Here is an 18,213-nt window from a genome sequence, read left to right on the forward strand (position 1 = left end):
CGCCGCCGCCGGCAGCGGCGGCGGCGGCTGCAGCGGCTCCGGCTTGGAGGCGGCGGAGCTTCCGTGGCGGCTTAGGGACCGAGCCCCCCCCTGGCAGGTCCAGCTCTCCAGCGGCGGCGACGGCGGCATCCGCCACTGCCGCCGTGGTTCGCCGTACATCTTCGGCGCCGTCACCATCGTCGTCGCTCGTCGCCGTCAGAGGCCGCCGTACTCTTCGCCGTAGTCCCACCAGTGGCGTGGTGTCACGGCCGCCGCCGCCGCCGGTTGCCGCTGCTACAGCGCCATAGATCGCCGCCGCCGGCGTCCGCGCCAGCTTCTTAAAGAGGCTACCACCGCCGCCGCCGGCACTGCTACAGCCGCCGCCGCTGCTGCTTCCGCCGCTGCCGCCAATTCCACCTCGCCTTCGTACGACGCTTCCTGGCTCCGGAGATGAGTCGTCAAGGATGATTGGAGCGCGGCGCTTGGCGCCGCCGCCAGCAATGCCACCGCCGCCAGCTGTCGTACCAAGGAAACGGCGCGGCGCCGCAGCTCCATCCGTTGAGGTTGTCGACGGCGGACACTCCGACGTAGCTGCCGTACGTGCTCCGTCATTTGCGGCATGCCGCTGGCGATTGCAGGGCGGCGGGGGCGATAACGTCAGGTCGATTGCGGCGATTAATTGTGGTCGTTGCGGGGATGAGGATGCCGCCGCCCCCTCAGCCACGGAGGAGCCTCCACCAACAGCTCCAACAGCTGCAGGGCCACCGGTGGCTATCCGCGTCTGCAGCTTGGCACGCATGACCGGCGTAATGTTCGCAGCAGTGGGTGCTCGGAACACGGCGTCGCCGCCAGCCGCCTCCGTCAACGGTGTCGTACACGCACCATGTACGGCTTCCCCGTCGCTGCTACTGCTACGACCACCCCAACCACGAGCTTTCTGGCTGCGCGTCGCAGCACGATTGGCACCGTCGCCGCCGCCGCCGTCGCCGTCGCCACTCCCGTGCTCGTCCATCTGGTCCGCAAGATCACTCAGCCCAGGCGTCGCCAGTACGACGTTCTGTCCATGCCGCCAAGCGTCCTCTCCCTGTCGCTGCCGCTGTTGCTGATGCCGCTGACCGAATATCGCCAGTTGGCTGCCAAAACCGCCGCCGCGGCCGCCACCACCGTCATCGTCACCGGCGGCGCCGCCGCCGGGCTGACGTTCGCGCACGGGTGTCCTGTCTTGTTGTTCCTCCTGATGCCGTACTGGCGGAGGCGGAGGCGGCAGATGCCAACGCTGCTGGTGTGCCCAGTCGTCCAAGCCAGTGTCAGGTGGTTCCTGATCGTGGTCTAAGTCGTCCTGGTAACAAAGGCCCAGATCGCCATGGCCGTCCATGTCGCCGCCGCCGTCGCCAACAGCGGCGCCGGCACTGACCCCAGGGCTGCCGTCGGCTGCCGGCGTTGCGGTCGCTGCAACAACGGTGCGCACCGGCTGAAAGAACGACCAACCGTTACAACTGCCATCGCCGCCGTCAGCGTGCCTTGTGGACGTAGCCACGGCGTCGGGCGCTGCCGCCAGTCGCTGGTCTGGTGAAGCCGCCGCCGTCGCCGCCACCGCCGCCGCTGCCGCTGCCGCCGCCCCCAGCGCTGCAGCGGCAGCATCGCCGGGACCTAGCGGCTGTGGCGACACAGCTGTCGTGGCGGGTGCAGTGACGGAGGCGGGTGCAAGCGCATCAGTGGAGGGCGGCTGGAGGACGAGCGACACACGCAAGGCCGAGGTGGTGGTGGCGGCATCAGGTCCCACGGCAACGGCGGCAGGGGCGGCGGCAGCGGCAGCGGCAGCGGCATCGTCGTGGAGAGCTTCGTCCCGCCGCCAGAGGTTATTAGTAAGCCGCGGCGGCGACGACACCGCAATGGGAAAGTGCAGCTGACGGGGCTGCATGGGCGACGGCGGCCCGGTGACGCCGCCGTTGGGCGCGTTTCCACGACGAGAGCCTGTAGGATCGCCAATATCCGTACAGCCGTACAGCGCATCTTCCGCATCGGAGATGGGTGTTTCCGGGATGTAAAGGTCCTCATCATCGCCGCCATTCCCTGCCGCCATCGCCGCCGCCGCGTCTGCTGCCGCCATCGCCGCCGCCGCGTCTGCTGCCGCCGTCACTGCCGCGGTGGCGCCGCCAGGCACTGCCGCCGTCGCCACTGCCTCTAGCCGCTGCGGACCCCCCCTAGGGCTGCAATCGCTTGGAGGGATCACGTGATCAGGAGATGGATGAAGGAGACGGACGGCACTGGGGCTACTGCCCAACAGGATGGCATCTTTTGCACCTTGTATGTGTTGGTGTTGGTGTTGTTGGTGTTGGTGTTGTTGGTGTTGGTGTTGGTGTTGGTGTTGGTGTTGGTGTTGGTGTTGGTGTTGGTGTTGGTGGTGGTGTTGGTGTTGGTGGTGGTGTTGGTGTTGTGCCGGTTGAAACCGTTCCTCCCCCTCCTGCTGCTGGTAATGATAGTGGTGACAGTAGTTGTGCTGCTGTTGGTGGTGGTGATACTGGGGTTGCTGTTGTTGAGGTGCAGAAGGGCTTCGTTGTTGATGTGGGTCTTCGGGGCGCGACTGCTGTTGATGGTGCAGCTGGTGGTGCCCGGCACCACAACCCTGCAGGCCACCACCTGGCCCCATAGGGCCCTCATTGCCACCCGGCGCGGAACAGCTCCAGGGAGGGGGTGGGCCTTGCGCGGGATCTCCCCCAGCCAAGCCGGATCTGGCATGGTTTGCCGTACATCGTACAGCAACTTCGGATAGGTCTTGATCGCAATCCTTTCTGGGGGGGGCCCAGCCTTGTTGTTGCTGATTGGCTTGGTGTGTGAAACGAGGCCAGTTCGATACCGGCCTGCTACCGCCAGTAGCAGTAGCAGCAGTCGCAGCAGTAGGAAGAAGAGGGGGAGGACGGCTTTGCGTCTTATTACTGACAGCCGCGGCGTGGGAAGGCGAACACCACTGCTGCTGCTGCTGCTGCGGCGGCGGCGGTGGTGACGGTGGCGGCTGCTTCGACGGTGAAATGAGCCATGGGTCGGATCCATGCGGAGCGCCCTCCGGGTGCTGTACGGCAGCGGCGTGTGTGACGTAATGTGCTGATGTGGAGGGATGCTGTTGGAAAGTGGGGTCGTTGGGTATGGCAGCGGCCGTTGCCGCCGCCGGCGATGATGGCAGCGGTGGCGGCTGAGGCGGGGGCCAATTTAAGATTAACTCTGGCCAGAGTGCCGCCGCCGAAGCTGCAGCAGGCGCGGTGGGGCTCTTGCTGCTGCCGCCACTGCCACCGCGGACCACGAACTTGCCGGCGGCGCCCAAGGCGCCAGCACACGTCTTTGGCAGCGCCGCCACCGTCGCGACGGTCGCGGCGGCGGCAGCAGCGGCGGAAAGACGCCTACGTGCCGCCAGGGGCACGTCTTGCAACGCGTCGTCGTCGACAGCAGCCGCTGCCGGCGGCGTACTGCTTGAGGCCTTGGCAGCAGCGGCGGCGGTGCCAACGGGGGACATGGCCTCCGCACCTCCGCTGCCGCTGGCTCGTTGTTTCCGCACGCCCAACGCGCCTGAGGTGGAACCGCCGCTTTTGCGACCACGCACCACGCTGCCGCCGCCGCCAGCGGGCTTCCGCGCCGCCAGCGGCACGACATCCAACGTCATCACTAAGTTGTCTGGATCGAATCCATCATCGCAGTTGTTCCCATTTTCACCACCGCCGCCGCCGCCGCTGCCGCCAAAATCAACGCCGCCAGCCCCAGAGCCACTGCCCGGCGCGCCGCTAGCGGCAGCCGTAAACCCTCCTTCACCTCGCACCCCTACGCTAGCGCCACCGCTGCTAGCATCCCGTTGGGCCCAAGGACCCGTGGGTCGTTGCTGGCCCTTTGCTGCCTCCTCCCCCCCGGCACCGCAGACGGCGGCTGAGGGCGTCGGTACGGCAACTACGCCGGCGCCGCCGCCGTCACGGACCGCTGCTGCAGGTCCAAAGCTGGAATACACGCGCAGGTCCTGAGCGGTACCGCGATGCCGGGTGAATGAGGCTATGATCGACCGAATAAGCGCTGGCGGTGGCGGCGGCGGCCGCGACAGTGCCGGCGGCGGCGGCGGTGGTCGCTGGTAGCCAAGAGCCCGTAGCGACTGTGGCTGGAACGTGGCAGCCAGACGGGCCAGGGGATGGTCATCGGCGGCGGCGGCCAGGGCCGCCGCCGCGGCGTCGCTAATGGGCTGTAGCAGCGTTGCCAGTGGATCGACTGACCCATGGGTCACTGGATCGGACGCCCGAGGTGGCTGCTGACCCATGGGTCCGAGGAGGGCTGTCAGTGCGGCGCTAAGGGGCTGGCTTAGCCACAGCCCGTCGGCGGTGCAGCCGCCGGCGCGGCGGCGGCAGCGGCTTGCGTCATCGTCCTCATCATGAGGTGACGGCACCGGCATAATGTGACGTTGCGGCTCGGGGGAGCGGATGGCAGCCGCAGCGGCGTCGGCGGCGTCAGGATCCACTGCCGTACGGAGGTGCGCCGGCTTCCGATCGCCACTGCCGCGATGCTGCTGCCCTGACGGTGGCGATGGCCAACACGATGATGGCGGCGGCCGCGGCGGCGCAACATCACCCCAACTGTCGTACATGCCGTACGCAGCCGGTCCTTCCGTAACCGTCGAGATTTCGACCGCTAGCGGAGCACCTCCCGAAGGCGATGCAAAACCCGACGGCCCGCCTGCTACTGCTACAGCTGCTGCGGGGCCCCCAGCTGTTACTGCCGCTGCCGCCGCCGCCGTCGCTTCCGCCGTCGGCATTATCCCTATCCCCCCTCCTGCCGATGTCCCATTTGCACCTCCGGCCCTTGCCACGTCGTCTGATGCGACTGAAGCCGTCACCGCCGCCAATGCAGTCGCCGCCGCAGTCGCCGCCGCAGTCGCCGCCGCCGCAATAGCTTTCGGCTTGCAGATCTCCCGCATCCAAGCCGGCAACACGGCCCCCTCCTCCTCCTCTTCATCTTCATCCGCGTGGGAGGGGAGCTCGTGTGAGCCCCACAGAGGTTTCAACCTCGACTGCTGTTGCTGCGGCGGCGGCTGTGGCTGTTGCTGCGGCGGCGGCTGTGGCTGTTGCTTGTTCGCCTTGTTGTTGTTTTTATTGTTGTTGATTCGGAACATGACGCGCTGTGCTAATGATATATTGTCCTCCTCGTCTGTTGTGTGGGAGGTGGGTTGAGGCACAGCGGGATGGGGGAAGATGGTTGTGGTTGTGGTTGTAGTTGTAATGGTGGTTGCGATGGTGGTTGTGGTTGTTGTTGCTTTTCTTGTTGTTGGTTGCAATTGTTGTGGTGGTGGATGGGATGTCGGGAGAGGTTGAAAGAACATTCAGAAACAAATGTACGAAATGTGGTGTGTGGTAGGGTGTGCGCGGCGGGGGGGGAGAGGAGAAAATACACGTACGCATAACCACACGCATGCACATACACACATACGCTCATACGCACATATGCACACCGGACGACGGAATGAACAAAGCGGTCCACGAAACGGCAAAAAAAACGCTGAAATAAGGGAGGTTGTACGGCATGCCGTACCTTCGTTACCGGTACCCCTGCCGCCAACACCCTTCTCCTCTCCTCCATCATCGTCATCGTCATCATCAATGGTGATGACGTCATGGTGCTGATGACCCACGGGTCGTTTGGCCCACCGCGCCACCGCCGCCTGCTGCGCCGCCGATGGCGACTGCCCCGTTCCGCTTCCACCGCCGCTGGCGGCCGCCGCTGTAGCACCCTTCCGGCGCTTTGCACCTCCACCCGCGGCGGGAGAGTCCGTCGCCGCCGCTGCGGCACCCCGCTTTCCCGCCTGCTTCTTAGCAGCAGCCTGCAGTACGGGAGTACGATATAACCTCAGTACGACAATACTGCCACCGGTACCCGCATCCCCTGTTCCCCGCCCCAGTGCCGTACCGCGGCATCGCCGTATTCCAGTTTTAAATATGTCGTACAGTCGTACCTGCAGTTGTTTTTGGTGCGCTACCACCGCCGCAGCGGCGTCCTGAAGTCTGAGCAGTACGGGCCGGGGATGGCATCCCGGGGGCAGCATGGAAGGGGAGGATCTGTAGAGCTCGAAGACACGTGGGGCGTCCCGGAGCAGACCCTTTGTGGGGGGAGAGATAAGGGCGGGGGACGCGTGTGTGTATGCGTGTGTATAAGTGCGTGTCCATGTAAACGTGTGTACGTCTGCACCGCGTGTGCGTGCATGAGCGTTTTGTGTGTGTGTGTGTATGTGCGCTCCTGTCTGTCTGTCTGTCTGTGTGCCGGTTTGGAAGCATATTCGTATGCTTTGTATCTGTTAGGAAAGAGCGCAGCCGGCGTCTTAGCAGAACGGGAACGACACCCCGACCGGCAACAGACATACATACTGTCAAAACAGGAAAAGTGAGAAGCAGGATTCGAAAGGAACCAAATAATTAACACACCCACATTACCAGAAATGTGCGCATGCGTATATGCCAGAAGCGTGTCAACACCACATTACCAGAAGAAAAGGAAACATGATCACCTGGAGTCGCCGCATCTCCTCCTGACTCCGATAGTAATTGTCGGTTTCCCTGCCGTACAAGGATGACACAGAAACACACATACATACACATGCATACATTTGCGTAACGAAACGAAACGTCACGATCCGTTCCTTGTGCATCCGTATGTTTGATTGGAAGTTTGTGTAAATGGGTTTATAAGTAAATGTGGATGTGGGGGGAGAAGAGAGCTTCAGGCTCCGGAACTATTGACAACAGAACAAACCAAATGTACGACCCAGAACGTGGACATGTGTATTACACACCCGGAAAGACGAGCCTACCACCCAGCGCCCCTTGTACGTCAATGTCTACGTCAACTATATTAATGTTGACTACGTATGAATGTCTGTGTGTACATGCGTGTAAGTGTGTATGAAGGGGTTTTGGCGCCAAAAACGCAGGCTCATGAAAAACACCAACTCCCCCCGTCCTTCACTCACTTTCCCGCCGCCAGCACATACACCACACGGCCCTCTCGATGTCGGCCCGTACGACCCATCCTCTGGACTTGGCGAGTGGGTGAGGCGCTGCTGTCGTAACATACAATGAGATCAACCTGAGGTCCTCCAAGGGGGGCGGGGGGGGAAACGGGGGGAGGGCGGGTTGAAGTGGGTTTTGCGGGGAAGGGTCCAAAACACGTCAAGGTGCGGCGGGTGGTGTGTGTGTGGGGGGAGAGGGGGGAAAGATGAACCACAAACGAGTGAAGCTGCTGCCAGGGCAAGAGTGTACCAGACGTAGAACTGACCGAAAGGCGTCCTTAAAGGCGGCGACCTCGGGATGACGTAGTGAAGATGATGTCGGAAAAACTACCTACCTAAGCCGCCAGGACTAAAAAAGCAGAGAAAGCAGTAATGCCAAGCCGTAAAGTAGGTGTAGAAAAGTAGGTGTAGAGGCGGCGGAGAAGTAGTAAAGCACTGCTGTCGTAAAGCTGGAATAAAGTTTGCTGCTGGCCTGGAGAACTAGCTAGTATGCAAGTGCTCCTCCCAAACCCCCAAAAAAACGCGCGACCGACCCGACTATCCTAGTCCGGCTGGCCGACCGACGCCAAACGCTATATACCGAAAAAGCTCGAACCCCCCTTTGGACTCACCTGGCCAGGCAGCAGAAGTAGCGGCAAGGGCACATGCAAAGCAGAAGGGTAGCAAGGTAGTGAGCAGGGTGCGATAAAGAACAAGAAAACATGCAAATGCTGCTGAAAAATATTTTAACTGGCTGCAAAAGAGTTTTAACTGGCTGGCTGAGGAAACATTTTATACTGAAAAGGGAAAGAGAGAAATGCTTAAGAAGAAAAAGGCGGCGCAGGAAGGCATGAGAAGTGTCGTACTGGACGAAAGGATGATGAGGCAATAAACAGGATGAATAGCAGGTAGGTATGGCCGAGTGGGGTGAAAGAAAAAAAGGACGAAGTGGAGAAGTGCAGGCAAGTGCGGACATGTGTGTAGAAGTGCGTAGAAGTGCGGGAGGACAAGCAGAAAAGTAGTGCGTGGGCCGGGGCCACATATGGCTCCCACCAACCCGCGCACACCAGGAGCATCTGCATGCAGCCCCGTAGTGCCTAAAACGTGGGGAACGGATAATAGCAGTAGGGACAGCGATGGGAAAAGGAATGCAGAGTAGGGAGTTGCAGAAGGATCAGTCAGCGATGAGAAGATGGGTAATTTGGAAGCAGGGTAGGGAGCATGTTCCGGATGTGAGAACGGATGTCAAAGCCATTACGGCGTTACACTAAGAACAGTTGGGGCCAGAAGAAAAGTTGGTGAGCGCATTGTATCTCAAGGCGCCGGCGCGGGTAGCCTTGAGCGATGAGCTGGGCCATGAGGTTAGCAACGGAATGCGCAAAATTGTGGACGTCGGTGATGATACGCTGTAACCTACGAAATTGGCTGAAGAAGATATTCCGCTTCGCTGCTTGATTAACAGAGGAAGAAGCGTGTACAAAACTGCAGCCGTTACGTATGGAATGTAGCAAGAGGGTGTCTAAAAAGGGGGTTTGCCTTCAGGGTGTTGCTGAATAGGTATATCAAGCTGAGGGGGGTAAATACCGCGCAAGGTGTGGGGTCCGACTGATTCCGATAGGTAGAAGAGGAGGGATGAAAGGTGTCGGTTTCCCAGAGAGAGTAGGTCGTCGAGATAACGTTTAGTAAACTGAAAATAGAGATAGAGCTTGGCATTACTGCTTTCTCTGCTTTTTTTGACCTGGCGGCTTAGGTAGGTAGTTTTTCCGACAACATCTTCACTACGTCATCCCGAGGTCGCCGCCTTCAAGGATGCCTTTTGGTCAGTTCTACGTCTGGTACACTCTTGCCCTGGCAGCAGCTTCACTCGTTCACGTGGTTCGTCTTCCCCCCCTCCAACCCCCTCCACCCCGTCCCACAAAACCCACCTCAGGTATGTCCAGTCCCTCCTCTCCGATGCAGGTGGCCACCAGCACGTTGAACAGACCGTCTCTGAAACCCTGGAAAGCGGGGGGAGCGGGGAAAATGGGGGGGAAGGGGGGAAAGTGGGGGGAAGGGGGAAGACGAACCACGAGGGGAGCGGGAGCGGGAGGGGAGAGGAAAGAGGGGAGGTGGAAGGACATACACTACACGCTACAAGGCAGGGAAAAACACGCTACAAGGCAGGGAAAACAACGCGTCCATTGGCCGAAGAACGCAACCAACTCATGTTCGAGGCGCAAGGCTAGGCATGAAGGGCCCCACAACTGGGTCCCATCATCTCCCCCCCGGCGGGAGGTTTTCAAAAGGGCTCCTCACCCTCAATTTCAACACGCACACACACACACACACACACACACGTGCGCTGGGATTTCGAGGGTAGGAACACAGCACATACGTGTCAGCCACGCCCACCCGCGTCCTCCTTCATCGTCGTACCTGAAGTACGGCACGCTGTTCCTCCTGGTTCATCGTCATGGTCGGCACCGCGGCTGCTGCACCGCCGCCACCGCCGGCGGCGGCCTCTTCACCGCCAGCTTCCGCCACCGCCGCCGCCGCCGCCGCCGCTGACCTACCTCTGCCGCTGCGGCCGCGACCCCTGCCACCAGTCCCCCTGCCGCCGCCGCCAGCCGCCCCCCTGGGGAATAACTACGTCGTACTGGTAAATCTAATACCAAGGTCAAACACCCCTCTAGCTCTGGAACATCACCAATACATACATATGTACATACATATGTACTAAGTCGAGGCGCCGTTGATCCGCTAGATTTGGTTGGATGCTGGTAGTGAGTTGCTGAACCCAACGAATACATTCTGAAGTCGGATGGGTGAATGGATTAGGGTGCCCCTCTCGCAGGGGACTAGTGAAGCTATACCACCCTGTAACAACATACATACATACATACGTACATACATACATACATACGTACATAAATGCATATATGCATAGTAATTGCATACATACAGCCGTACAGGCGCGCGCATAGACACGTTTACACAGTCGTCGTGCTTTCACAGATTTCCCGCCATTTCCAGGGTTTTTCCCCCCCATCCATAACCCCACCCCCACCCCCACCCCCCACCCCCCGGGCCACTCACCTCCCTGCACCCCGCGCTCCCTGACCCACAAACACCCGGGGGATGATGACCGGCGCGTGACGTCCTAAACAGGACACAATATCCGCCACCGTATCGCGGAGAGTGGTGAAGATAATGACACGTTTTGGGGGCAGGGGGTCCTCTTGGGGCGGCTGCTGGGGGGCCTGGGGGCCCGGGGGGGGCTGCTGTTGTCCGGGTGAATGCTGTCCTGCTGGCGAATTATGATCACCTGGCAATTGTTGCTGTTGCTGTTGTTGTTGTTGTTGTTGTTGTTGTTGCGATTGTTTGAGGCCGAAGTGTCGCAAGACGACCTCCTGCATTAAAATTCAGTTTCCATTACTTTGAGCGTGCAAAGGATTTTAAGGGTTTTTCTTAGGTGTAGCAGCAGTAGTCCTTACACATACATACAGACAAACCAAACACACACATACACACATACACACACGCAAAACATGCCGTACCTCCAGCCGCCGCATCTTGGGGTGGGTGTACCTCGCACATTCCTCCAGACGTTGTCGTACAGCCTGTGTGGGTGTTTGTTTTTGTGGTTGAGGGGTGTGTGGGGAGAGGGGTGTGTGGGAAGAGGGATGGAAGGAAGAAAAGGAAGCTTACTAATCTGATACCAACGTTGGGGGAAGGTGGAAAAAAACAGTCCGTGCAGGGGCAAAGGGCCGTACATTGGCAGCGTGTCGTACAGGGACAAAAGGTCGTACAGAGGGAGGTTTTTATTACTTCATAGGGCTCGAACAGGTCCTGTACGGGAATCCCAAATGCAGGATATTGAAAACACGCCATCCGACAAACCCAAACCCCCTCTTCTCACGTGACCCCCTCCCATCCCCCCACAGCCTCCGTACACAAAGATAAACACACACGAATCTCCCCCTTCCTACCCGCTCCTCCAATCCAATGACGTTGTTGCCCGCCTAGCCGTATGTGTCCAATCTCCCCCCCCTTCTCCCCTCCCTATTTCCCCACCTTCCGCCTGCATCCATCCTCCCCCCTTCTTCAACCCCTCACCCTCACCCAACCACTCCATCCCTCTCCAGGTTATTTCCCCCCCTCCCCCCCCCACATACATACGTACATACATACATACACACGTACATACATACATACCCATACACACCTTCCACTCGTTCCTTGCCACTAAGTCCCTCAGCGATCCCCCTCCGTTCTTGGCCAGCTCCACTCGGACCAGATCCGCCGCCATCTTGGCGCCCTGGCTGGTCAGGTGCTCCAGCAGGGTCGACAAGAACACGGCCTGGAAAGGAGCATGGGGAGGGGGTAGTTGACGAAGGGGGAAAGTCGGGGAGGGGAAAGTGGTGAGAGGGGGTTAAAACGAACCACTGGCGAGTGGAGAATCGGGGAGGGGTAAAAAGACGAAGCACGAGGGGGGAGGGGGGAGGGGGAAAAGGGGCAGGGCAGGGAAGGGGGGAGGGGGGAGGGGGAAAAGGGGCAGGGCAGGGAAGGGGGGAGGGGGGAGGGGGCGAGGGACGTGGACAAGGGGGAGGGGACGAAAGGGGGGGGGAAGGCGGGGAGGAGGAGGGGGAAGGGGAAAGGGACAAAAACGGTGTAAAAAGGTTAGAACACTCTCCATTACGTTTGCGTTATCTCACCCCGTAAAGTTGCTGAAATCATCCTGGTCGTACACGGTACAACATGTACGGCACATACCTGATTGAAAAGATTGTATATCTTGGGAATGGTTGACTTGTCCATGGATTTGTTGTCGGGCAGGGAGCTCTGGGTTTTCGGGAATCAGGGAATTTGTGTGAGTGTGCGAGCGAGCGCGTATGTGTGCGCGCTGTGTGTGTGTTGGGTAAGGGAGAAGTAATCGTACTCAAAACGCCAATTAGGGGAGACAATTAGTGAGGAGCGAGAAAAGGGGAGATGACGGGCTGTGCGAGTGGGGGGGGGGAGAGAATGCGAAGACGGGGTGAGTGGGGTGGGACCTGCGTGTGTATGTGTATGTACGGGGAGACACGAGAGGTGCGGGTGGGGTGACAGGGCAACGGCGGCAACGCGCCGCGGCGACGTCGCGGAGTCAGCAAAGAGTCCCTCAGTGCACTCCAAGCCCCAGACGCACCACACACACATACACACATACACACAGCCAAACCCTCCCCACCCCGGCCCTCACCCCTCCTTCAACCCCCATCCCCCACCCCCAACCCACCCCCACTCACCTGGAATTGCTTCATTTTGTTAATGAAGGAGAAACGCCCCACGTTCTCCGCATCACAACGGTCAACCACCTGTACAGCAGTACAACACATCCGTACACACACATACGCGGGCGATCGTGTACATATACGGCGAAACACGCCGAAACACGCACACACCCAACTTCGGCATTAAGGGCCCTGTAATGCAATGACACACATACATAGATACACATACACACAGAAAGCGAACACCCTCGCACCAACCCTATATCCCGTACTTCATCACAACCTATCTGGTTTTTCAGTTACCGAAACTTCTAAAACCCACCCTGTACTGCAACAGCTTGGCATTAACCCCTCGCAGTAGCATCACCACACTCTCCGCCACGGGCTGTAGCACTTCGTCCGGGAACACCTCCATCACATCGACCTGGTGGCAATAACAACGGGGGATGGGTGGGGGAGCGGGGGAAGTGTGGTGGGGGGAGGGGAAGGGAAGGGGAAGTGTGGGGGGAAAGGAGGGGAGATGTGGGGGTTATGGGTTATAAGCCCCAGACAGCAATTGTATGTCCCTTCCAGCCTCCACTCCGTTCCCCCCTTTTTCCCCTATTCTTCCCCCCTTTTCCCCCCAAAAACACAAAATACGGAACACATAGGGACATCTGACGGTAAAGAACGTAACGTACAGCTCCAGAATGACCTACCTTTTCCCCTCCTTCAATCTCTCACCCCTTTTCCGGATCAACTCCGCCCTCCCTTCCCTACCATCACCACCACCACCACCGCCATCACCACCCGTCTACTAAAGACACCCTCCCCACCCGTTTTCCCCCCCCCGGTCCCCCCTCACCCACCACACATTGACACATACACACGTACCTGTTTCTTGTGGCAGTACGGGCTCACATCTGGATCTTCGTTGGATTTGAATTCCACCCGGCTGATCCCCAGGTTCCGGATCACCTCCTGGACGGACTCGGGGCTGGATCCAGGGGTGGCGCTCAGACCCACCACACGGAACCGCAACTGCTCGCTGCGGAGAGTCTGCATGTATGTATGTATGTATGTATGTATGTATGTATGTATGTATGTATGTATGTATGTATGTATGTATGTATGTATGTATGTATGTATGTATGTATGTATGTATGTATGTATATATGTGTGCGGTTTTGCGGGGGGGAGAGGATTTTGGGATGAGGTCAAAAAAAGGGAAGGCCCAATGTACGGGTACGGGTAAGCATTCCTGTGAGTGTACGGATACAACCAGAATCACAACTGTCCTGAAACGTCCTTTTAAGCCCTACTGACTGACTGTACATATGCCGTAAAATACAACCGCGAAAACCCTACCTATACCAATCCCTGCCCCTCCCCCGCTTTCCCCCCACATTTCCCCCCAGCCCCCCCCCCTTACCCCCCCCCTTACCCCCCCCACCCCCCCCTACACACACACACCATATGCATCCAAACCCCCCCCCCAGCCCCACCACCCCCCTCTACACCCACAAACACGACACACCTGCAACGCAGTGACCGGCGCAGCCTTCCCGAGGGCCCTATGACACTCATCCACCACCAGCAACACCAACCTGCGGGTTGGGTTGGGAGGTCGGCAGTTGGTCAGTTATTCCGTTTTGCATCCGTGTCATCATGTGATTAACCCTTCCCTTCCTCCCCTCCCTTCCCACATCACCTACACGACAACACGCCTTTTACCTTTCCCGATACACACACACATACCCTTTTACACATACACATATACATACATACAATCACACACAAAAAGACATGAGGCATGTGCGGGACATGTACACACACACGAAACACACGAAACACGCACGCACACATACTTCTCTTTGGGGCAGGTTCCATTGGCGATGTCATTCTCCAGAATCTGGGGAGTGCAGAAAAACACTCGTCTCTGAGACCACTCCGCTGCCCGACCCTCCCCCCCTGGACCGCGAGTGGCGGTCAGCTGTACGATATCGGCCTACTCATGTGTGTACGGGGTGGGGTTTTGGGGGAAAGGGGAAATTTGAGGTGATTGGGGTTTTTTACGGTGTTTTTACAAATGGGAGGAGGTTTCAAGGTTTTAGGGTTATAATCAGGGAGTTTTCCGGATCTTCCGTACACGCGACGGGAGGGAGGATAAGTAACAGGATTAAGGAAATGCCAAAGAAAGGGATAGAGACGGGGGGGTGAGAGTGGCCTGTGTCGGTGTGTATGTATGTATATATGTGTGTATCGCGTGTGCTTTAAGGGGGGGAAATGGTGGGGAGCGTGTCAATACGACAGTTTATCTATGAGGGTCTCGGAGCAGGGGGATGAAGAGGTCCTCGTGTAGCCCAACCCGTACACACTCGTACGGTCGTACGATCGTACCTTGGGGATGCAGGTCTGTTCTTTGCAAGCCTTCATTTGTTGCTCCACGAGCGGTTTGGTGGGGGCCACAAACACAATCTTGCCATCGGGGAACCACCTGGGGGGGGGAGATGAAGGGGGGGAGGGGAAATCATGTGTATGTGTACGCGTGTGCGTGTGTATGCGTGTGTGTGTGTGGGTGGGTGTTTGAAACGTGTCGGGAAACTAAAATCCAAACTACCCCACCACCCCAACCCCCCTTCCCCTCCCTTGCTCCAACCCAACTCCCCTCCGAAACCCTACAAAACCTTAAACTAAAACCCAAAACCCCCAACACAACTGAAAACTCACCCCCCTCCGCCGGGCGCCATACACACATCCAGACATACAAACATACATACAAACACCTCATACCTGTAGTAATTGAGCATGACCACCGCCGCGACAAGGGTCTTCCCGAGCCCCGTGGGCAGGCAGACCAGCGTGTTGTGGAACAGAGCCGACCTCACCAGGGAGAACTGGTAGTCGCGGACGGGGAGGTCCTTCGGGTACAGCCACGTCCTGCATGTGTGTGCGTGTGTGTCTGTCTGTGTAAGTGTGTGAGTGTGTGTATGGGGGTTGTATGTGTACGTGAACGTTACAAGTATCTATCTGCCCGGGCCTGACGACACTGGCCACAGAGGGACGGCTGCCCAGCCCCAACGGAAAGACCGCCTAAGCTCTCTCCCTAAGCGGACGCGGGAAGAGGGGCACGAGGGGCCTCTGTCCCGTGTGGAAAATATATCTACGTATGTAAATGTGTGTAAATGTTCCCCCCACTACCCGCTCCATCCCCCCCTTCACACACTTCACTCGCTCGTGGTTCGTCTTTTCCCCCCTTCACACGCACCTTGCATGTGTCGCATGCAGCGCCATTCCCGGGTTGGCGCCCGAGCGGGAGGTTAGTGGCGCGTCAGGGACCCCTCCAGAGCCATTGGGGAGCGCCTCGGCCAGCTGTGCGCCACCAGCTACTGCTGCCGCTGCTGCTCCGTCGGCATCTGTGACCCACGGGTCGCTGGTGGTTGCGGCGGGTACCGGCAGCTCCGCAAACCCCGCCAGCAGCGCCCGGCCCTGCACGACCCGACACATATACATACACACACACACACACACAGAGAGAAAGGTACGTACATATAGTGTAGTACATATTTGTTTTTTAACGAACAAATTCGAAATGTAGGACGAAAACATTGGCAGGCAAGAAAAGGAGAAACAGACACGCATATGAGCGCGCTGGCGGACTCAAAGAGCGTTTCGGAGGGTTGACGTGAAAGATTGACACAACGGAAAATCCCTAACGTCCTAACGTCCTAACTAACCAACCAAGCCTCCAACAGTGATTTCCGTTCCTGGTGCGAAAATCGTCAAAATGTAAAAAGGGAATCGTCAAAAGGTCACCAGAGGACGTGAAATGGGAAACGTCACTGCCGGCACTGCAATGACCGTCATTGCACCCACCACCTCCGGGTCATCAACATCCAGAGGTGGCAGCTCCCGCTGCGGCGGGCCGCGCTGCTGATCGCCGGTACGGCTGTTTCCCGCCGTCAGCATCGGCGCTGCTGCCGCTGCTGCCGCCGCCACAGGCGGCGGCGGCGGCAGCGCCTCCCATGGCTGCTGCTGCTGCTGCTGCTGCCCCTGCTGACTCACCGCCACTGATCTCGCTCCGGATCCAAACATGCTCTCCCAGTAACCGGAACCCGAACCCGCGGCTGAGCGCCCCGCGGCGGCAATGGCGGACTCGCCGCCGCCGCTGCCCCCGTGGCTGTGCCCTGCTGGCGGCGGCAGCGGCAGCGGCGGCGGCGGCCGCACGATAGCTGGCCCTTCTTGCTGTCGCGGTGGTGATGAAGTTGAAGGCGCGGACGCCAGGCTCCGCCGCTGCTGCAACCGCTTCTGCAGCGGCACGTCCAGAAGCTCACCCGCAGTCCCTCCCGCCGCTGGCGGCAGCGACGGCGGCGGCGGCGGTGCCGTACGCCCCGGTGATGATGAGCAACCTCCCCACTGCCGCCACCCATCCCCCGCAGATACCCCCACAGCTGTCTGACCTCTACCAGGGCTTTTCCCCGGCGGTACGTTGGCGGCGTTTGGCGGCGGCGGCGATTGGACACCCACCACGGAGGAAACAGCGCCGCCAGGCATTGGCGGCGGCTGCGCCGGCGCCGGCGCCGCCGCGCCGCCACTGGCGACGGCGGCGCCTGGCGGCGGCTGTCCAGGTACCACCGCCGCCGCCAACCCGGTGACAGAGCGATGGAGTTGGGACTGGCCGCCATTGCTTCCTCCTCCAACAACAACTACAGCATCAGCACCACCACCAGCAGCTCCGAAACCACGTCCTGGTTGCTGTCCTGGCCACTGCTGCCGTAGCTGCTGCTGTTGGTAGTGCTGCAGCAGGTGGTTTTGATCGCCGCCAACGCCACCCATCAAACCTGGTGGTGGATGCTGCCCTCCGGCGCCGCCGGACGAAGGGGCGTTCCCACCGCACCATCCCTGCTGCTGCTGTTGTTGCTGCTGCTGTTGTTGCTGCTGCTGTTGTTGCAGCTGCTGCTGCTGTTTAACTTGCTGCATCTGACCATCCCACATTTTCTGCTGCGGCGGCTGCCATCCGCGATTTTGCTGCTGTAGCTGCTGCTGTTGTTGCTGCTGTAGCTGCTGTTGCTGTTGTAGCTGTTGTTGCTGTAGCTGCTGTTGCTGTTGCTGTAGCTGCTGTTGTTGCTGTTGCTGTCCTAGCCTTGCCTCAGGGCCCGGGCTCTGACTCCGTCCCCACCCTACCCCCGAGGACAAGGGCTGCACGGGGCAGCCGCCGCTGCCGCTCGTGTACTGCTCATGACCTGTTCCAGTCCCCCAGGTCGAGGTCGCAGCCGCAGCCGCAGGTAGCGCAGCCGCACCACCGCCAGCCCCACCACCACCAGCTCCGGAACCACCACCGTGCCCCACCCTGCCGGATGGCGGCTGCTGCATCTGGACCATCCCGGGGGGGTTGTCCGTCCCGGTGCGGGGTGCCCCCCTGGGTTTGACCCACCTGTCACGAATCTGTTGGGCCTTCAAAGCGGCTGCCCCCGGGTGCATCCCCGGGCCGGGTGGCGCCACCGCTGCTAGTGCTGCTGTTGGTGGTGCTGCTGCTGTTGGTGATGATGGTGCTGTTGGTGTTGGGCCGCCGGTATTGTTGGTGGTGTTCGTTGTAGTGCTGGGCGGCGCAGCGATCCATCTGGGTTGCTGCTGTCGCTGTTGCTGCTGCTGCTGTTGCTGCTGTTGCTGCTGTTGCTGCTGTTGTTGTTGCTGCTGTTGCTGTTGTTGCTGCTGTTGTGGATGGTAATTAAGATGACCCCTTGGGGAGCCCAATTGCAGGTACCCTGAGCCCTGTTGCTGTTGCTGGGGATGGGGCTGTTGGGGATGGGGCTGTTGGGGTTGGGGCTGTTGGGGTTGAGGCTGGCGCTGGGGCTGCTGCCAGCCGCGGGATGCGGGTGGCTGCTGTTGCCAAGGTGCTGATACCGTTGGCTCCAGTTGGCCTTGCGGCTCTGCGGTGGCGGGCTGTTGAGGCGGGGGGTGCAGATGCAGCTGACCGCGTGGGAGGGAAGGCTGGTGGTG

At 59.7% G+C, this 18,213-nt stretch overlaps 1 protein-coding gene across 1 annotated transcript; it reads right to left on the reverse strand.

The window, feature by feature from the left end:
- Positions 1-11,189: 11,189 nt before the first annotated feature.
- Positions 11,190-16,308, reverse strand: VOLCADRAFT_117719 (uncharacterized protein; the record flags this gene model as incomplete). Its single annotated transcript, XM_002950986.1, has 11 exons — positions 11,190-11,324; positions 11,738-11,806; positions 12,250-12,318; positions 12,557-12,658; positions 13,108-13,272; positions 13,751-13,820; positions 14,076-14,221; positions 14,614-14,710; positions 15,007-15,153; positions 15,482-15,702; positions 16,090-16,308. Coding segments are annotated over 11 exons (1,440 nt in total), but the record flags the coding sequence as incomplete, so codon positions are not given.
- Between the last annotated feature and the right edge of the window lie 1,905 nt (positions 16,309-18,213).

The sequence above is a fragment of the Volvox carteri genome, assembly GCF_000143455.1.
Source record: "Volvox carteri f. nagariensis unplaced genomic scaffold VOLCAscaffold_21, whole genome shotgun sequence".
In the NCBI taxonomy this organism is placed as follows: Eukaryota; Viridiplantae; Chlorophyta; class Chlorophyceae; order Chlamydomonadales; family Volvocaceae; genus Volvox; species Volvox carteri.